The sequence below is a fragment of the Parasteatoda tepidariorum genome, chromosome 4 (assembly GCF_982258835.1).
Source record: "Parasteatoda tepidariorum strain Cologne lab strain chromosome 4, Ptep-v5.0, whole genome shotgun sequence".
Lineage (NCBI taxonomy): Eukaryota > Metazoa > Arthropoda > Arachnida > Araneae > Theridiidae > Parasteatoda > Parasteatoda tepidariorum.
Genome location: NC_141758.1, coordinates 57,867,586 through 57,889,040, shown reverse-complemented (window position 1 = coordinate 57,889,040; position 21,455 = coordinate 57,867,586). Strand labels below are relative to the sequence as shown.

The following is a 21,455-nucleotide window of genomic DNA, read 5'->3' as shown; positions in this document are numbered from 1 at the left end:
GACACCGAATCGGATGATTTTACAAGCATTACCACACGTGAATGGGATTTGTTTAAGTACTTTAACCCCTTAACGATCGGTTAATTTTCAAGAAAATGGTCATAAAAGTGTCTATTTTGCCAAATACACGTATTTGATCTAGTTTAAAATAAACTAACTATCTACAATTACATTAAAAATATCCTGGTACTGCCATCTGGTGTGTAAAATGAAAAATAAAATGTTTTCCGGGCAAAAGAAATGAATTAGTTTTATTCTTAATGGCGCGTTACTACTGAACACTCCAACCCGTCAATATCACGGGAGCGAGAAATATCGGGCGAAAGCTCACCCCGTCATTTTCACGGGAGCGAGAAGAAACTTAAATACAAACAAATACACACTAAATGTTAAAAATATTTAGGCTTTAAACTGAAAAAAAAAAAAAAAAAACTAAAAAAGTATTTATTTACCGAAAAAAATATCTTAGATGTTCATCATCCCTCCATTTGTTCTAGACAAGTTTTCTACTTCCTTATTAGTTGTTGCCGCATCTCCTTAAGAATGATAACGTAATTTCTGCCGTTTTTATAAAATACCTTCACAGCATAAGCTCATAGTGCGCCTGCCTACTGATCCAATGTAACTAAAAATGCTATAAACTTCTTTTTTTTTAAATAGATGGTGTTTGCATTGCTGTCTTTACTTTAGTTTAATCAAAACAATCGCTGTTGACAATTCAGCAGATTTAATGCAGTATCTTGTTGCATATTCTTTAATATAGTGGCTTTTTAAGACACGCTAATGGACGTATTGCTGTTTCACACCACCATTTGCACAACCACCTGTTGTATATAACTTTTATAAACTTGTACATTTGACGAAAAGTAGTTACTTTAAGAAAATCTGTAACTTTAGAAGGAAAACTAATTTCAGATATGAAAACCCCTAACTTGAATGAGACACCATCAAGTATTTGCATTAATGCAACAACACATTTTAGTTTCACAGTGTTACGTTTCAACGTACAGGCTGTGTGTTTGAAAGTTTAAATTAGTGCATCTGTAGTGTGGTTTAGTTACCGTAAATTATGTATTCAATGTATAAATAAAGCTATTTGAAAGCAAAATTCCTTATAAACTCTCAACTAATTTTAATTTAAATTTTAAAGGACATTTAATCTAAACATCGCTCTCTTACATATAAATGGAATAAATGATGACTTTTAAACATTAAAAACTAATTTGTTGCAATTTTAAATTTTTGAGTGTACATATTTTTATGTTTGCGGCTCTTAATTGCAGTAGCGCTATTAGCATTGTAAAGGGAGAAATTGCGGCACTTTAAAAGGCGCCTTGTACAAGGAAATATTAATAAAAAAAAATGGCATTTATGAATATCGCTGACTAGTAACTTCACTTGACTAATTGATTAAAATGTCATTAATGCATTAAAATACTTTATGGAAGAAAATAATATGCATCACTTTATGTGTTTGGAAGTCGTTTTAATTAAATACTTCCGCAAGGATGCTTTTCAAAAGTTATGAATACCAATACATAATCTTTAAATTTAAAATTAATTCCGTGAAATTTTATAACGTTTTGTGCCTGAACGCCATGGAATTATGAGCAAATTTCTAATTATAGAGAAATTTCATTATTATTAATGCAAATTTATAACCGTTGTTGAACAGCCGACTCTGTTTTGGGTTTACGACTACTAACTTTACCTCCATAGAATTGTAATATTAAACCCAATATCCAGAAGACAAAGGTACTCCTGGATCTAGTCATCATCATATCTGGCTAGACAGCCCAGGGGGGACCAGTGAATTCCTTTGAATTCGAATCCACTTCTCTCTATTTTTGACACTTGTTCGCCAGTTTTTCTCCTTTAGATTAAGGAAATCAGTCTCAACTAAATCCAGCCATCTCAGCCTGGGTCTACCTCTTTTCCTGTTCGTTAGGGGTTTGTGTAATAGGATTTTCTTTAAATTTGAGTCACCATTCCTTCTGAAAATGTGAGCTGCCCAGTTCATTCGATTTATTTTTATGAATTTCACAATATCTGGCTCTCTGTAAATCTACAGAGAGTCAGGATCAAGTATTAAGAGAAATTTGCCTTCGTGGAGAACTTTTTTAATGGAACTAATCGGCATTTGCGTTACATGGGGAAGAAAACCACGAAAACATCCCATGGCTAGTTTGTCGGCAAATGAGCTCTAACCCATGATCCGTGACCCCTGAAGATATTTTACATCAGCACTGTGGTCGGAGAAAGTTGGATGCGGAGCTCGTATCGATTGCTGAGATTCGAACCCGGTTCACCTCATTGGAAGGCAAATGCTCTACATCTGGAGCCACCACAGTTGTAATTAATGCGATTTTATTTTATAACCGTTGAACTGTCGACCAAATTTTGGGTTTACGACTACTAATGTTCAACTCCGTAGCCTTGTAATTTTGAATCTGATCCAGAATACAAGAGAACTCCTGGATCAAGTATTGGCAGAAATTTGTCTTCGTTGATGACTTTTTGATGGAACTAACCCGCGTTTAATAGAGAAGAAAACCACGAAAACCTCCCACAGTTAGCCTGACGGTAAGGGACTCTAAAACATGAACCGTCTACCTCTGAGGATATATTAAGTCAGAACTGTGGTCAGTGTGATCCGGGTGCGGAATTACTATCAACGTGTCATCGCAGGGATTCGAACCCATTTCAACTTAGTTATTTTTATAATTCATGTAATGAAGTCAGTCACACTGTAAAAAGTTCCGAATCAAATTACGGTAAAAATACCGGCACTCAGGATAACGATACTTTTTACCGTAAAATCCATATTTACCGGAGCATGTTATGGAACAAAAAAAATTATATACCGTAGTTTTTACAGTAACAATTACCGCAAAATCACTGAATACCTCTGTTTGAATAAATAATACAGTAAAAATTACAGTACACTATTTTACGGCAAAAATCGATTTAACGGAAAAAATGAATTTTACGGGATTGCCGGTACTTTAAACCCGGAAATATTTTACAATGTACAAATTGATTTTGTTACAATTAACAAAATCATTTTTAAAGGTTTTCTTTTGTTAAAATATTTATGCAATGAATAAATGCTTAAAGCTTTGTTTTCTATACATTGATAAAAAAGGTAAATGAATTAATTAAAAACGCTTGAGGCTACTGCATATTTATATATGTATTCATTAACAGATCAGATAAATTGTTTTTGTAACCTCTGAATAGCTTTAATTTCTCTAATTATCTTTCAATGAAAACAAAGTAATTTCTACTAATTAATTTTCAGCAAATGTATTATTTTATTACATTTGTTCCTTACATAGAAGTGCAATTTACATTTCTAATACTAATTTTTCTTTCCATTTCTTTCTTTATTGGAATTTAAAGAGTAATTTCGTTTAGGAAAGTGCTGATATTCTTAGACTTTCTTTATTTTTAAAAAAATGCTTTAAAAATTGAACAGAATGATAGAATTTGCCTTTTATTTTTCTTAAAAGCATTGAATTACAAAAGATTTTCAAGCCGTTTGTTTTCCATGCTTTTTATCACAAAAATCAAATTATTAATCCGTTTTTTTTTCTTCTTCAAAATAAATTGAAATTGAATTCTTTGTTAAAGAAAAAAAAATGTTAATATATTTCTATTGAAAAGTTTAACAAAGGAAATTTTTTACTAGATCGAGCATTTTCAAAATGCTCTCTTTTTTTCTATTGGTGTTCTTTTTTAGAAAGAGAATGATTAAATTAAACTTTTAATATAAATCTCAAATTCAATTTAAATCATTGAAAAATTTTTTGAAACTTCATGTTTGCATCTTATAAAGTTTTTTATTTATATAAATTAAATTCCAAATATTTTAAGAAAAGTGTGTTTATCAGAATTTAATTTATCTTGTAGTTAAACACGTATACTTATATTTAAAAAATGTGACTCATGAAATATTAAAAAAAGTATTCTAAGTATTCTAACTAAATAATATTCCTTATATTTCTAATAACAAAATTTATATCAATATTTGTTTCACTGTTAAACGCATAACAGGCATACATATGAAAAATCACAATGCATGAAATGTTTAAAGAAGGAAGTGTTTTAAGCAAATATCTTATTTTATATTTTTGTTTTTTATTATTATTTTTCTTGCTTTGAACTGAATAACGAAATTAAAATTTAACTTAACTTATTGGAAATTTACTTTTATAATAGTTACTGTTATTTGCATTGAAAAGTTTATTAAAAATGTTAGGTGAATAATCTAAAATTTCTGAAATATATTTTTTCATAAACATAAAAAGCTGATTTTAGAGATTGGTAGTAATCTATTAATATAGTAAAATCTTCTGATCAAATGCTATTTATTTTTATTACATTTACTAATTACAATATTCACCATGGTATATTATTTATATAATTTATACAATTTGCAAAAGCATCTGTAAAAGTTGAAACATAAGTTTTTTTTTATTGTTGCGATTGATTTTACTAAAAGAAAGTGCATGCTATTGAATGTATATAAACCAATAACTAAATTGTGAACGTTAATAGAGATCGATCTCGCACTTTTACATTAGCTCCAGTATGTTCCCTCACGTATGATTTGAAGCAACTCCACATGCGCTCTTTTATAATCATTATAATTATGCGTTCTTTTATTTATGATTATAATTATATGATAATAAAAATTATAATCATATAAAGTTTATAAAATCACGATGAAATTTGTGCATTAAATTATGCTATGAATACATTATTTTTTTTAATTCTAGGTCACTCAGATAGCAGCTTACGATTCTGATTCTGGTAACAACGGTCTTGTGTTTTATAAATTGGGTATTGGGCATAATAACAAATTCTACATTGATAGCAAAGGTAGGTTATTATTTCATTTATGCTTTATAATATTTACGAATCAGCGAAAAAAAATCGAAGTTGTCTTTGTTATTATATTTTCAACTTTTGAAGCATTTTTATATTTGGGTTCTGTCAAAAATATGCATGTTGTTTAAATCGTACATATAACTTTAGTCTAGAATTCTTTTTACATCTTCGTAACTTGTGTTATTTAAAAGAAACTGAAAAAGTTTAGCATGTGAAATTTTCAATTATTATTTTTGAAAACTATATATAATTTTAAAATAATGGAGTCGTTAATGCATGGAAGATTGTACGTTAAATGTAATAGATATCAGATTATAAAAAATTTAGATTGAACAATAATCACCTTCCAACTTAATACAACTTAATTGGATAAAACATTATATTGAAACTTAAATGAAATAAACATAAATAAAAATAACATATTATTATAAATGTAATAATAACAACATAAATAAAAAAAAATTCCCATTACATTAATATTTTTGTTTTGTAAGACGAAACCGTTTTGACGTTTTTAACTTTAAACTATCAAGAACAAACTTTTTACAATAATGATCAATTAAAAATAAAACAAACTAAACATAGTTACCAAAATTTTACTAAATATTATTTAGACTAAGATAAATATAAATAAAATTACTTTAATTTAGTATTATGAAAAATCTGTTTTTAATTATAAATAAAACCATTTAGACGATTTCGGCATAACACTATGAATAGAAGGTATTTACGATATTTTATTATTACTACATAACTTACAATTTACTAAACTTTTATCAAAAAGACAATATTGTTATTGTTTGTTGCAACAAGATTTCTTATAATAATATAATTGAATAATATTCAAGATTATCGAGAACAAAAAACAGCTTTCTATATTAGGTAACACAAATGAAAAGTTCTTTTTTTCAATATTGTTTACATAACAACTACTTAAATTTGGTTACCAAATTACATTAAAACTTATTAAGAACAACATTATGTTACAAAAATATAAAAATTATTTTAATTCATAACAACGTTTTTTTTCATGATCAGATGGAACCGTCTGGACGCTTTCTACATTAGACTACGAAAAACAAGCTTTTTACAATATGACGGTAATTGCATATGATCAGGGAGCGCCAAGTCTTAGTTCAACGACGAAGTTATGGGTTACAGTTGCAGACACAAATGATGCCGTGCCAGAGTTTTCTAAAGCTGTTTACACACTCGAAGTAGCCGAAAGTCGCCAACCTGGCGATACTGTGTTCAAATTGGATGCTGGCAAAGGAGATTTTAAATATGCGTTACTTAGTAAGTAACCAAAGATTATTTTTTAACTAATGTTTAATTTGCTGTGCTCAATTCGAATAACTTTACATCTAACACTCATGATTATTAATGATTGTATAACATACTCCCGGTAGCAGAATTTACTGAGTCAATTTGCAGTACCATCTTTATAAATCAAAATTTGTCTGCAATAGAAACAGAATCAATTGGAGACTATTATAGTAAAAATAATGCTTACCAAAACAAATTGTATATCAAAATTTTAATTCGCAGTTTTAAGGTTAATAAAAGTTAAATGCAAGAAATGTATGCTGCTTAAATTTTATTTGAAATATGCACAGAGGAAAAAAAAGTATAGTCAAAATTAACATAATATGGTAAATATGATAATGATGAGAGCACTAAAAAACTGGGAAACTTTTAAAGAAATGTTATTCGGATTTCGGTAATATTAACAATAAAATATGGTTTTAAAATATAAGATAAATTTTGGGAAATAATAGACAATTTAGGATACCTTAGAGCATAGTATCCATTTATTCGTTTAAATTTTTTTCAGTTCTGTATTTTATTTATTACGTATGGGGTAATAAGAAGTATAAATATGAAAACCAGAACTTCTGGTAAAACATTAACATATGAACGCAAAATTACCAAAGGAATGGTTTAAATAACGTATATTTCGGTTTTATTAACCGGCATTGTTTTTTTACTAGAAATTTCCTTGCAATATAATGCGTTAATTTTCTCAGAATTTTTTCTGTGTTTGAGATTATGTTTAAAACGGAAGATGGAGTAGATCTATATCGAAATAATTAACAGAAAAAAATACGCAGATTTATTAAATTCAAACCTAATTCAGTAAATACTACAATAATATAAATACAGCACAGCCTGTAAATTATTTTCTGACTATTTTAACAACTAAGGGTATCCAAACACATATATAGCGAAGAAACGATAATTTAAAAGCTTAACATTTGAGTTTGTGATTTTTATAGACAGTACCATCGATAATTATGTGACAAAATACATTTCAAGAGTTAAAGGATTACAAATTATATGTATATGTTTAAAGTCATCCTTTAATCAGCATTTCGCTTGAAAATTCGAGTAACTGATAACAAATAAACTTGAAAAAGAAATACATGGTCCTTATTAAAAGAAACTATTTTTCAATTACTATTTGGCCTGTGTTTATTGGCTTCAACAACTTTATCACCATTTAGTTAAAAGCACTTAATTGTGCATTCATTGCTCCCGCTACCTAACAGTTATATAGCGTAACTGTTGTCTCCCCTACGTGGACACGTTTGCCTCCCAATGAGGAGTCCAGGGCTCGAACAGCCAGCAATGACTAGTCGGTACGATTTCCACACCAACCCTTTTTTTGACGTAAAATATCCAAAGTGGTAGACGGATTATGAATTCGAGTACTCTTGCCGTCACACTAACCGTAGGAGGTTTTCCTTCTGGTTCAAAATTACAAGCCTACAGATTTGAACATGGGTAGTCGTCGGTTGTTTGCAAAATTACGTCGGTTGTTCAACGACTGTTAAAAAATACAAAATATCTCCTGTATATGCAACGGCAAACACTTATCATTTGCTTTATTTTCAGATACCAACGAAATAGATGCATTTGATGTCGATTTAAGTACTGGTGATATACGTTTGGTTAAAGCTTTAGACAGTGTTCAGCAGAGTCATTACAGACTACTTGTAGAAGCTTCAGTCGATACCGATCCTCCAAAATCTGATACAGCTGAGGTAAGTTCAAGCAATCAGTGATTTTTGCTGGAGGGAAAATGGTGCATAAGCACATAGTAAGATGATCGTAAAAAAGTAAAAAAATACCTGGTATTTTCTTTAACCTCTGTTTCGCATTCGTTAAAGAATTGTATCTAATATGATATTAAAATGTTACTTTTAAAGGTATGCTTCAATATATTAAGCAAAATGCAATGCAATTCCATTGCTAAAAGCTTTTTCCCCCCAACCAAATATCTTTTGATGTTTGAATATTTTTCGATGAAAAAAACAGGACGAAACGTACAAGCATATGTCATTCTGTCAATATATTATTGGATTAAAAACTCTGTATTTAAGTTTCTATTAAGTACAATAGTCTAACTTAACATTGATAATGTCCTTAGATCATTACAGGATCGATAAATGTATCTGTTACAGCTGTTCCTCTTATAATGATATTTCCTAAATCCCGGGATCTGTTATTTTGTAACAGATACTTGTATGATATTCTATTTCGTAAAGTAACAGACATAAAATGTTATTCAAAAATAATTTCTAGGATATAAGAAGACTAGTAGAAAGACTTTCGCGCATAAATTAATTATTTATAAATTACTGCTTTAAATTTTCTAACTTTTATTTAAAAGTTAGTTGGTGATTAAAATAGGCTAAGATAACAGAGCATTACAATCATATATACTTTTTTATTTATTTTCACAAAAAAAGTATAAGGGATAACTGATTCAAGAAATTTAAAAAAAATTTATAAGACACTTTTAGTTGCCATTGTGTATCGCTAAATACAGAAATATTTATATATATATTTCATATTAAATTTTAATACATCAAACAATGTACATTATTGATTATATATCTTATTAGTTACGAAATACTGTGAATTTGACATATTTTTCTCTTTTAGGTCAATATTATTGTTGGAACTGGACATGGGGTCAGACTTTTCCCAAGCCGTTTATATGAAGTGACAGTTTTTGAAAATAGACTAGCACCTTTGGTTGTTTTGGATTTGAATGCTACTGATGAAATAGCTCACAAACCAGTTCTTTATAGCATTGTTGGACATGATTATAATGGTAAGATTATTCAAATCATATGTTATTTTCACATTGATCTAGCATTATAAGCACTTATGAATTTCCCTCATCCAATCGAAACATGATCCCCTTAGCCAATCGTTAAGCTGAAAGTGAAAGGTTGGGCCTCAAAAAAACGGTTAGTTGCTTAAAACGTACGTAACTTATATATTTGAGTACTTTCATTTAGGTAGATCAGTTAAGTCTCAATTCGTGAGTCTCAATATTGAAAAAAGAGAAAACTTTATTAGTAAAATATCCTTTCTCCTACGCTTAAAAAAAACAGTCGCTAACACATGATCCCCTAAGCCAATCGATAAGTTAAAGGTAAGAGGCTGAGCTTCAAAAACGGTTAGATGACTAAAGCGTACATAACTTTTGTATTAGAGCACTTACATTTAAAAAGATTAGCTAAGTCTCAATTCGTAGGTCTCATTATTAAGAAAAGAAAAATTTTTAGTCTCAAAAAATCTTTCATCTTTTCTTTAGAAAATGAAATAAAACTGATTGGCTAAGAAGAATTCGTTTTAATTACCAATTAAAAGTTACTGATAAAATTTAAACTCTGACTTAAACTATTATAGTGAACTAGAGGGCTGCCCCCCCTGCTCGCTGACGCTCGCCAACCCCCGGAAATTTCTACGCAATCTTATATGGTTTGTTTCGCAAAACAAGCTCGCTTTTCTCGCTACTAACTTAGGTACATTGCAAATGCACAAAATTCTAAGAATTCAAAACAAACATTCAAATCCATATAAAAACTTTTTTTCAAAAAAAAAAAAATAATACATCTTTTTAGTAAATACTAAGTCATTAAAATAAATTTGAATTCAAATAAATGACATGTAATTCGTTAAACCTATCAGAAATGTTCTATAGTATAATTCGTGATATAAATCAAAAATCGTCAAATAAATTCGTAATATATAAATTCGCGAAAAAAAGCGCTTTCGACAAAATACTAAAATAGAGATCTATCGACAAAGACTACTCATTTATGCCTAGATTAATAGTATGAGATTGCCGCAGCTGATGCTCTCTGGTTATTTCAGCCTCCGTTTTTAAAAGCGCTATATGTTGAACCACCTCAACTAGATTTGGCATGTGACATTTTTAGCGGAAATCATTGGTCGATTTTCTAGCGTTGCCATTCAGGCAGTTGTAATGAGGCTTTTTTTTTGTCGCCGTGTAGGAGAAATAGTAACGTAAACAAAGCAAAGCAAACGTTGCCACCGGCGGAAAAGAAATACAGCCAAAATTTGGGAGCCACGTAAGAGAAATATATATATTAGATACTAATTTAATGGTTAAGCTGTCTTTCAGTTCTTCTGTGCCATTAAACTAAATTATTATTTTTTTTAATATATTTTTTAACTTAAAGCGAGTTACTTTCTGCGTTAGATCTGCGTATTATGTTAACTTAAAGAAATTTATAACAGTTAAAGTTCATTTAGTTTTGGCGAACCAAAACTTTACAAGTACAATTTATTGGTTTGAAATATAGAGTTTTAATTGCTGACACAACGGAAATTAATTATACTAAATAAGTGCGAATTTTGATTTTTGCAAATTGGCTAATTTGTTTCATCACCCATCAAAAGCGTCATTGAAAAATTAGCTTCTTTTTTAAAGTTTAAAATGTATTATAAAGAACAATTTAATTACAAAATTCAACTAGACTGCTATTTTGGTCAAATCTAAAAAAAATGCCCACGAACACCAAAGATCTGAAAGTGCAAATCTGTAAGAGGTAAAAGCTATACCCAATCTCCCTTGTGCAATATGAATTTACACCTACATATTGTCTTGAGTTCTGAATCTAAGATCTTAAATTTCAAAGTATTTGAAAAATTTCTTCACATTTAAAATGGTATAACAGATGGAAGTCAGTGGCGGCTAGTTAAATATTAAATAAATTGGATTAAGTTGGATTGGATTAAATAAATTGGATAAACCGTTCTCTGAAACAAAAACCCATACTTTACAGAATGGGAATTTAAGACGCATTGTTATGTTCTCACTTTCTTAAAATTTTATTCAATATAGATATTGTAGCAAAGGTAACGATGTATTAGCTGAAAATATTCAAATTATTGCTTAGTTCATTTTAAACTAAATGCATAACTAAAATGGATATTTTATTGTTTTATAGTTTTTATAATTCATTTATAATTTTTTTTATTATAAAAATTATCGCAACACAAACAAAACACAAAAACAAACAAACAATAACAAACACAAACACAAAATACTTTCCATCTTAATATATTTAGCAAAGAAATTATCTTGTTTCAAATTTATATTCACTGATAAAACAAGTTCGAGTTATCTTAAATTCATTAAGTTTAATATCGAATTATTAACTCTCGTCAAATCTAGGGACCTTTCGGTTTAACATTTTTAATAGATTCTCTTATATTTTTAATAGACTCTTTTCTGCTTTTCAAAATTATTAGTAAAAAAAATCACAAAATATTTCCGCATCAATACATTTAGCAAAGAAAATATCTTTCTCAAAACAATATTCACTGATAAAACAAGTTCGAGTTATCTTGAATTCATTCAGATAATTTTTTCTTACACAGAATAATTAACTGTCGTCAAATCTAGGGACCTTTTGAAATATCCATAAATTACTATCAGTCTACTCGAAGTAATTTAAACTCCAAGAAAGTTGTCGAATTCTTTTTTCGAAGTTCTCTTTCGAAAAATTCTCATTTGCGTGCCATTTAATCAGAAAGTCAATAATGAACTGAACATCGAAGAGGTTTCATACTTTTTTTTCGTACTTCATTTTGACATGCATATTAGAGAAATGGAAGGAATTCCAAGGAATAAAAGTCGTGCTTCGCGCATTGATGTTTTGTTCAAATTAATATTTCGTTAAAACCTGTCAGAAGAAGATCGAAATTTATTAAAAGAGAAATTTTAAATAAATGTAATTTAATCTATGATCTGTAATTTTTATGTAAAATAAGTAAAATATGTAATTTTAAATGTTAGAAACCAAAAATGGTTCAAAATTCTTTAAAAAACATTTTTAAATTATGAATAATCAAGGGTCTGTTTAGAAGAAATTTGGGTCCGTTAACGGACCCTTCACAAAATATCTTTTCATAAAAACGGACCCTTCACAAAATATTTTAACTTAAAAACGGACCCTTCACAAAATGATTTTTCTTTTAATCGGACCCTTCACAAATTTGTTTATCTTCATTATTATTTTGTTAATCGAATAAACCCTTTCCAGGGCAGAAAACAAGAAAGATGGATGTAAACGAATTAAGTTTTGTCTTCGGCAGACGATTCTTCCATTATTCGTCCGAAATTAATATTCTGCGTTCAGCAGTATAGGCCAAATACCAAATATTTGTATGTTGCATCTCTAATTTAGAAGCAGCAATTGTTGTTTATTTTTTAAAATGTCATTTTTTTAATTATAATTTTACAGTGTTGAGCATAATCTTGTATGTCTTTACAATTTAAAAACTCCTTGAAAAAGTTTTTTTTTGCAATAACGGACCCTATTTGCACTAATTCATAAAAGCGGACCCTGGTTGAAAGAATGTGAGTAATTTTTTCACAATTTCACGAAAAACGAACCTTTCACAAAATGTCTGGACAGACCCCTGATAATTTAAAATACACTGCTTTTAAATTTTTTATTTTGTCATTCAATACTATTTAGTTTAAAATGAACTGAGGTTTCGAAAATAATCAGTTGAAGGTGATTTTTAAGATGTTGTTCACTAAATAAAGTGTATAAATAAAAGACAATGAAAAATTTTATATTTTATTAGGTTTTAATAAGAAGAAATTTTAATAACATATTGCGTTTTATTAACATTAGGAATATAATTTTATTTTCATTCGGTTGTCTTATTTCAAAAAATCACTAAATTGCATCGCGAAACATTTTACAAATCACCTTTTTTTAAATGATTTGATTTATGGGTATCAAGACTCTACTTAAATAGCTTTTCAATAGATTAAATAGCAATCGATAGATTAAATAGCAATCAAGACTCTACTTAAATAGCAATAAAAACAAAAGTCTGCCTGTATGTTGGCTAATAACCGAAAAAACGATAGCGCCAATTTGAATCGTGTTTTTTTCTGCAGATTACGAATTTTAAAGTGATGGTTTGTAAAAGTAATCTAGCACCATGTAAATCAAACTCAACAACGAAAATACAAAAATATATTGTTTATAAGAATTATAAATGAACTTGATAAACAAATATTGTAACAATATATTTTATGGTTTTACATTTTTAATAATTCCATTTATATATATTTCTAATTTTCAAAAATATTAAATTGAAAAAATCACCAAATAATTTTCACCTTAATATATTTGACGAAGAAAACACCTTGTTTCAAGATTATATTCACCGATAAAACAAGTTCGAGTAATCTTGAATTTATTCAGGAAATTTTTTTTTACTGAATCATTAACTTTCGTCAAATCTAGAGACCTTTTAAGATATCTGTAAATTACTATAAGTCTATTCGAAGTAATTTAAACTCCGAGAAAGTTGTCGAATTCTTTTTTCGAAGTTCGCTTTCGAAAAATTCTCATTTGCGTGTCATTTAATCAGAACGTCAATAATGAACTGAACATCGAAGAGGTTTCATTTTTTTTCCTATTTCATTTTGGCATGCATATTAGAGAAATGGAAGAAATTCCAAAGAAAGTCATGCTTAGTTTAAAACTTCACGCATTTATGTTTTATTCAAATTAATATTTCATTGAAACCCTTTAGAGAAAGATCAAAATTTGTTAAAAGAAAAATTATTAAGGTTTAAAAAGGAAGAAAAATTGAAAAGTTTCATTTTCAATCGAAAACCAATTAAATATATATATTTAAAAAAATTTTAACGCTAGTTTTACTTATTTTTGTAAATTAAGTATAGAAATTTTGTGAAATGCTATTCTTAAAAAATATTTTCAAATGTTAAAAAAGTTATTTACTTAATTGAATAAAAACATGCCTATAAGAAGTTTTAAAATTCTGCATTTCAACAATATTTTAAGAAATTTGAGATACAAGTATTTAAAAGTACGTAAGTACAAGTATTAAAAGTAAAATTAAAATCAATAACTAATCCTTTTTCATAAAACTTTATTATCATTGAAACATGAATTACCTTTATAATTATAAACAATAAAAAATATATTTATATTAAGAATATAATACTTTAAGCAGAATTAGATTTGTACTTTCGATCGACTACAGGTAACAACTAATTTATATCGAAAATTAAACTCTTATTTTCCTCAACAAACCTAATAAAATTAGTTAAATAAACTAATGTTATATGATTGAAATAAGTAATCATTTTTATCTTTTTTTCCCCCAAAAAATAAGTTTTTCAAAAATTGGTTTTTATTCTTTGTTTTTGCAGCGCAATATGCAATTATTTCAGATAGAAGAGAGGAAGTTTTCTTTATTATATATTTCACACAAAATTAATGGTGTTATATTAATTTTCCATCAAAATGCTTCAAAAAATTATAAACATATAATAATTTTTCAATTTTTTATAAAAAGATAACTTTGATAAGAAATTTAATTGAATTACCTGAGAAAGATTTGATAAAAGATTAACTTTTGATAAAATATTTGATAAAAAAATCGTTTATAAAATTATAACTATATCCAAAAATATGGTTTAATAAAAACCACCATTCTGAAATAAAATAATTATTAATGTCTCATAGGTATTTCTCTATGGAAATATCCATCTTTTCTTTCCTAATTTTATACATTAAATCCACATTGCAATAAAAGAGTAAATATATTGCTAAAAAGGTTGCCTAGGTTATATTGATGTGATTTTTTTCTTCTATCATAACTGGACTAAAGGTAAGAGTTCCAAGGCCTGAAAGCTTTTTCATTTGTCCAGCCATTCCCGATATTTTGATATCATTATTTATTTATTTATTCAAGATTTCTTTTCTATACTCCCCCAGGTTTGTTTGTGATGGAAGCTGATACTGGTCGTCTAACTGTAACTGCTAGTTTGGATAGGGAAAAGAGAGACAGGTACTCTCTAAAAGTTCGCGCTGAAAATGTAGGACGTCATAGGTTTGGACGAGAAATAAGTAGATCTGGTGAGTTACTATCTTTTTTTGATTAATGGTTTGAGGTGGAAAGGCAACAGGAAAAAAATAATATTTGACTACGAAAAAAAGGCCAGCTAAACAACTAAATAACTCCGCTAATTTAAATTAAGCAGAATGTTTAAATGTGTAACTCACTCTGAACACTGATTCACGTGCTACAATACAAACAAAGAGTTTTAAGTGGAAGAGCTTTCCAAATATTTTATAATATTAATGTTTTGTTTTATTTTTTACTTTATTAAATTAATCAATTTTAAAATTAATTAATTTTTATTAAATAATTAATTTTTTATTAAATTTATTAAATTAATAAATTTTTATAAAATTTATTAAATTAATTAATTTTTATTGAATTTATTAAATTAATTAATTTTTATTAAATTTATTAAATTAATTAATTTTTATTGAATTTATTAAATTAATTAATTTTTATTAAATTTATTAAATTAATTAATTTTTACCTTACTAATTTATTTTGTTTTATTTTTTACTTTATTATTGTTAAATATTATTATAATAATATTTGGCATAGGATTTTAAATTATGAATTTAGAAGGATCAGCACAAAGAGCTTTGCATTTATATGAGAGAAATTTTAAATAGTTAAATTTAGGAAACAATCCATGTTTAAAAAATTCCAAATTTATTTTGATCCGAAAACTAAACATTATGTGAACGCACTACAAAACTAGAGTTCATGTTTAAAACTTGTTTATAGCGGCAACTTAATTTTTTTAATCATAAATCTAAAACTCTAACCATTCGGTTTGAATGTTTAACTGTGCTGAATATTTGAATTCAATTTCGAACTAAATGAAGAGGCTGTTTAAGTAAAATGGTACAGAAATATGAATAAAACATATTTGTTTTGTAACCTCTGATCTAAGTTAGTTGCGTTTTGTTAATGATAAATATTGCGGGTAAAAGACTCTTGAAACAAATCATCCAAGAACAAAATAATTAATCATTTTTGGAACTTTAGAAAGGAAATAAATTATTCTTATTATTCAGAGGAATGGAATTCTAGAGAAGTCGAATCGAATGTGTCTTCTTCTATTAATATTTCAGAGTTATTCTCAAGAACACAAAGAAAATAAAGTATACTTCACTAAAAATAGGTATTTCTATGGTTCGAAGTTCTTGGTTAGAGAATCTGGAAAAATAAAAATTAACGTCTCTTTCCCTTAATAGGAAACGAGGAATGATAAATACCAAACAATGCTGTTGAGTCTTCAGAAGTTTTAAAAAAAAGCTAATTCCAAATTTATGAGATCATCCTTAACCGTTGCTTTCATTTGTTATTCATGAGAGAACTAATGAAAACAAATTACGATTGTCATTGCGTAAAAAATAAAAGTCGATGGTAAAGGATTTTTTTAGAGAAATAAAAGGGAATTAAACGTTTAGATTGCTACAAAACTGTAAATAAAATATATTCATCATATAACAATTAATGTAAGTTATTTGGGCTATTTTATAGTCAAACAATAAGTTTTAAACCATGAAAGTTTACGGAGGAAAAGTAAAGTACTCCTGAAACAATTCACCCATGAACAAAATAATTAATTATTTTTGGAACTTTAGAAAGAAAATCAATTATTCTTATTATTCAGAAGAATGGAATTCTACACAAGTCGAGTTGAATGTGTCGTCTTCTATTGATATTTCAGAGTTATTCTCAAGAACACAAAAGAAAAGAAAGTGTACTTCACTATGAATAGGTATTTCTTTATTTCTCAGTTCTTGGGTGAAGACGCTGCCTTTTGAATGAGGAAAAATAAAGGGGAACGCCTTTTCCCCTAAATGGGAAAAGAGGAATGATGAATACCAAGCAATGCTGTTGAGTCTTTAGAGATTCGAAAAAAGCTGTTTCTAAGAGATGGATCTTAACATTAGCTTTCTTATTTTACATATTGAGAAACAAACAAAACAAATTACTATTCTTGTGTCATTAAAAATGAACTTTCCAAGTCGATGCGTACAGATTTTGTTCAGTCTAAGCTAATGAGTGTGAAATTTTAACCAAGCAGTAATTTAAAAGTAATTGATTGCTGATTATTTTTAACCCGTAATGAAAACTGACTTTTCTTTTTTGATGCTTATTACATGCATTATTTTGAGCATATAACAAAATATCATTTTAACGATTCTTGTTATTTAACCGATTGTCATTCAAACAATTAATCAAATCGAAATCAGATACTATAACGCTAGGTCGTTATATCCGATATATCGTGAGTGCTGTTATATCGTAAAGCTGTTATATCGTGAGTGCTTAAAATACAATTAAAAAGAGGGATTTCGAGATATGTAACATTATATTAACTATTGAAAGTTATATTAGCTTACTTAATTTCTTTGAAACTTTTGCTCAATCATACGACTTATTTCATCATAATTCATGATTTGTTATCAATGGAGCAATTTCGATTTAAAAATACAAAGACATCTGACTCTTATTTTCAAGGTGATCTTGATAGCATTAAAAAAACTGCGTTTCAGACTCTATATTGAAACGAAGGATAAAGTGCTGATCTATTATAGGTGTTAAAATAACATTGTGCCTAACGAATAGCAATATTTATGCATCGGTTATCATAAAGTAGAGACCACTGTAATTGAAAATGGTGCTAAAGAGCATAGATTGTACTATAAAATAAACGCAACAGTCACATTTTGAGAAATATTTGCTTCAAATATTTACTTTTAAAATTAAAGAAAAATAATAAATTTATATTCAAGGAGTTAAAGGGACTTTCTTGATAATATTAGAACTTTATTTGCTTCGAAAATATGAAGGTGGTAAGAGTCAACATATTTTGAACGCTGAAATATAGGCGCTCATTCTCAAGAGGATTCGCTAGACGTGATACTAGTTTCAGACCTAGTGAGTTATTCTGAGAACTGGAATAATTTTTTAGAGCTCAAAATATGTTGACTTTTACCATCTTCAAATCTTTTGATGCAAAGGAAGTCATAGTTTTAAGAATATTTTTCCGCTTTATACTTTTAGGATTATTTATTTATTCAAATGCGTTAAAAATACTCATGAATTTTATTTTTTAAAAAAGAATCTCTAATTTTATTAAATTCAAAGAAATATCAACAAAATTAAGTTGTTATTATGATACAAATCCTTAAATGGTGATTGTTGTTAACGAATGATATTTTATGCAATTAGTAATATTTTAAAAATAACTGTATAGTTGAAGAAAACTGTATTTATTACCATTTGCAGTTCATCATTGTGACGGAAGGTTTGTGTCTCCGTCAGTAGCCGCCCATAGTTGTATAGTGTAGTACATGAATGTTCATTTAGGCCATTAATGAAGGAGTTGAACAATTGAGTTTCCAGGAAATAATGTACAAATCGTTGAATGTAAATTTAGGTTTTATTAATCATAATTTAAGATTTCGACAATGGCCACATCTTCATCAAAAATAAGAAATCCCTTAAAGGGATGAAATCAGAAAAATACTCTCTATTGAGAGATCATGCAGCCAGAATAATATTTCTGACGGTTAGAAAATTGAGACTGGGGAGGCCCCAAAAGGGCTCCCAGCCTCCACAAATTTGAAATTAAAAGTGAATATAATTATTCCCAACGGACATAGAAAGTATGGGTAGGAGATCCAAAATTGGCGATTTATCACAGTATATCATAGCCAAAACAAAGCCAACAAGCATATCAACATGGGTTTAAAAGAACACCTTGGCGATCACAAGTCGCCAACAAATTTATGTGAATTATTACAACCATGCAACCGAAACATTTAACCGTTGGAAAATTAGAATAAAAAGTTATAAATAGATTTTTGTTTTCGATTAGAGGCGACAGTGAATTAATATGTCTGCATAATAATGAAATAAAAAGTATCTGTTACATTGATCTGGAAGAGAAGAAATAAATATTTTATGTTCGTTTAAAAAGATTAAGTTTTTGATTTATTTTTAAATGCAATTCTTCTATTAATAAAAATAAGCTTAAGTAATGAAGGATATTTTAAAAAGATAGGAAATAAATATGCAATGCTAATTATGGCATCACATATATAGCCGTTGGAAAATTAGAATAAAAAGTTATAAATAGATTTTTGTTTTCGATTAGAGGCGACAGTGAATTAATATGTCTGCATAATAATGAAATAAAAAGTATCTGTTACATTGATCTGGAAGAGAAGAAATAAATATTTTATGTTCGTTTAAAAAGATTAAGCTTTTGATTTATTTTTAATTGTAATTCTTCTATTAATAAAAATAAGCTTAAGTAATGAAGGATATTTTAAAAAGATAGGAAATAAATATGTAATGCCAATTATGGCATCACAATCATCTATAAGAATTAAGATTGCAAGAATTGAGACTACAAGATTTACTCAATCAAAATAAATGCTGCAGTAAAAAGCATTATTGTGGTATTTTACATTGAAAAAAGTATTTACATATAAAAATTATAAAAATTACCGTGAATAATCTAAAAATAAAAGGATACAAAATAAAAAAACTTTATAATCCTTTTCTTACTATTATAATTTATATTAATAGAGATTTTTCTCAATCTTTGTAGGACCAGTTCGACCAACCGAAAGTTATCACCTTGCTTTTGATGAAGCTCTTGTAGTCATAGAGGTTGGAGACGAAAATGATAACGCTCCAATATTCGATGTAGTTGGTCGACCTATTGTAGCTGCTGTACCACTTGAAGCATCTTTTGGTTATCAAGTTGTTAGAATAACGGTTAGTAAAACTTAATTTTATACTTCAAGATTTACTTATACAAGCACTTTTATAATTTTAAATGAATGGTATGATTGTAATGGTTTTTTTAGAACACGAGATTAATTACATATCAAAATTAACTTCACAGTAGTACTGTTAACTTCGCAATTTGAATGTGAAATTAGACTGGAAGAGAAAATTTTGGCAGTAATCACCTGAACTCTCCACCACACTCCCCAATTGCTTAATCCTGTATGGACGTAGTTTGTTCTGAAATCACCATGGACCAAAATTTCTCACACTATTGTATTGATATATATTGCTTTGGCTATATTAATACAATATTAGAAAGCACTCTTTTTTTCCGGATATAATCGTGTGAGCTGAGGAAGGGATTATATCTTTCCAGTATTTTGTTTTCCGGCTTTTTAGTAATATTTTTTAAGTAAATAAAAAGTTTTTTTTTAAATATTTCATTTTAATAATTTTTCTTCTTCTTTTTTAACTTGTCTTCATTATTTTCCGTGTTTTCAACCTTTTTTCTGAATAAGTATAATTTAAAACTTAAATCAAGTTTCAATTCATTTAACTCGTCATTATTCTAACAAACTACTGAGATATACTACTACAACTACCTATAACTAATATCCAAACAGTTAAGATTGAATATACTGCATACAAAATACTTAAATATAAACATCAAAAATATCTAATGGCTTACTCCCTCGAAAAAAGGTTTCTTTTTTTTAAATGGTTTTCAAAGTTTTCGCTTTAATGTCAGAAAGGTTTTTGCTCTCAATATATCTGTAAGATGATAGGGCGGGAGATATGAAGTAAAATGCATTTCTCCTTTTTTATGTGCATTGAATATTTGACACAGGTATCAGGTTTCTTCTTGCGAAAACATCTTATCTTTGCATGTTGAATATCTTGTATACTTTTTAAACACAACACAGTATTTTGAATAAAAAATATTTTAAAATATCTTGATCGAAAATATGTGCGACAATTTTAACAGTTAAATTAAAATGTATTTTTCTAATTAGAGTTAGAAACTGCTTAAAGATTTTTATTTTTTTTTAAATTGCTTAAAACTATTGATTTATCTGCGCTTAAATTAAGTTTGGGTTTATTAATACATATATTACTTAAATTTGTAATTAAATCAAGGTGCGTAGCATTTTTAAAAAGTGTTTAAAGTTGCTTATTTTCGATTTTTGTTTTTTAAAAGTCCTTAAAGGTGCTTTTTTCAGTGGTAGTTTTTAAAAAGTGCTTAATTTTCCCTATTCTAAAATGAGATTTTTCCTTTCCCATGCTGAATTTCGCTACGAATTATGCAGAAAGACACTATTTACATTGTTAAATTCAACGTTTTCTCAATTAATTCAACCTCAATGTATTTCGGGGCATCATCAGTCCGTAGCGTATGAAAACGCCATTCGATTTACATGATTCAAAAATTTTGACAATTGCCAAAAACAGTGCGAAAAAGTTTTTTTTTGACATAACGATTTAAACCAGATAAAACCGTCAATTGTCAAAAACTTTCCAACCCTGCTTAATTATTATATTTTTTAAAAGTGTTTAAAAAT

The 21,455-nt window shown here is 27.9% G+C and overlaps 1 protein-coding gene across 3 annotated transcripts in view; it reads left to right on the top strand.

Annotated features, from left to right (window-relative positions):
* LOC107436315 (protocadherin Fat 3) overlaps nt 1–21,455 on the top strand; it is a 212,766-nt gene that overhangs the window by 176,540 nt on the left and 14,771 nt on the right. For all 3 annotated transcript variants that reach the window (XM_016047974.3, XM_087161177.1, XM_087161178.1), the window contains exons 53-58: nt 4,782–4,884; nt 5,932–6,189; nt 7,789–7,937; nt 8,842–9,013; nt 14,991–15,131; nt 19,712–19,881. In XM_016047974.3, coding sequence (XP_015903460.1) covers nt 4,782–4,884; nt 5,932–6,189; nt 7,789–7,937; nt 8,842–9,013; nt 14,991–15,131; nt 19,712–19,881 — 993 coding nt within the window. The remainder of the gene's footprint in view (nt 1–4,781; nt 4,885–5,931; nt 6,190–7,788; nt 7,938–8,841; nt 9,014–14,990; nt 15,132–19,711; nt 19,882–21,455) is intronic.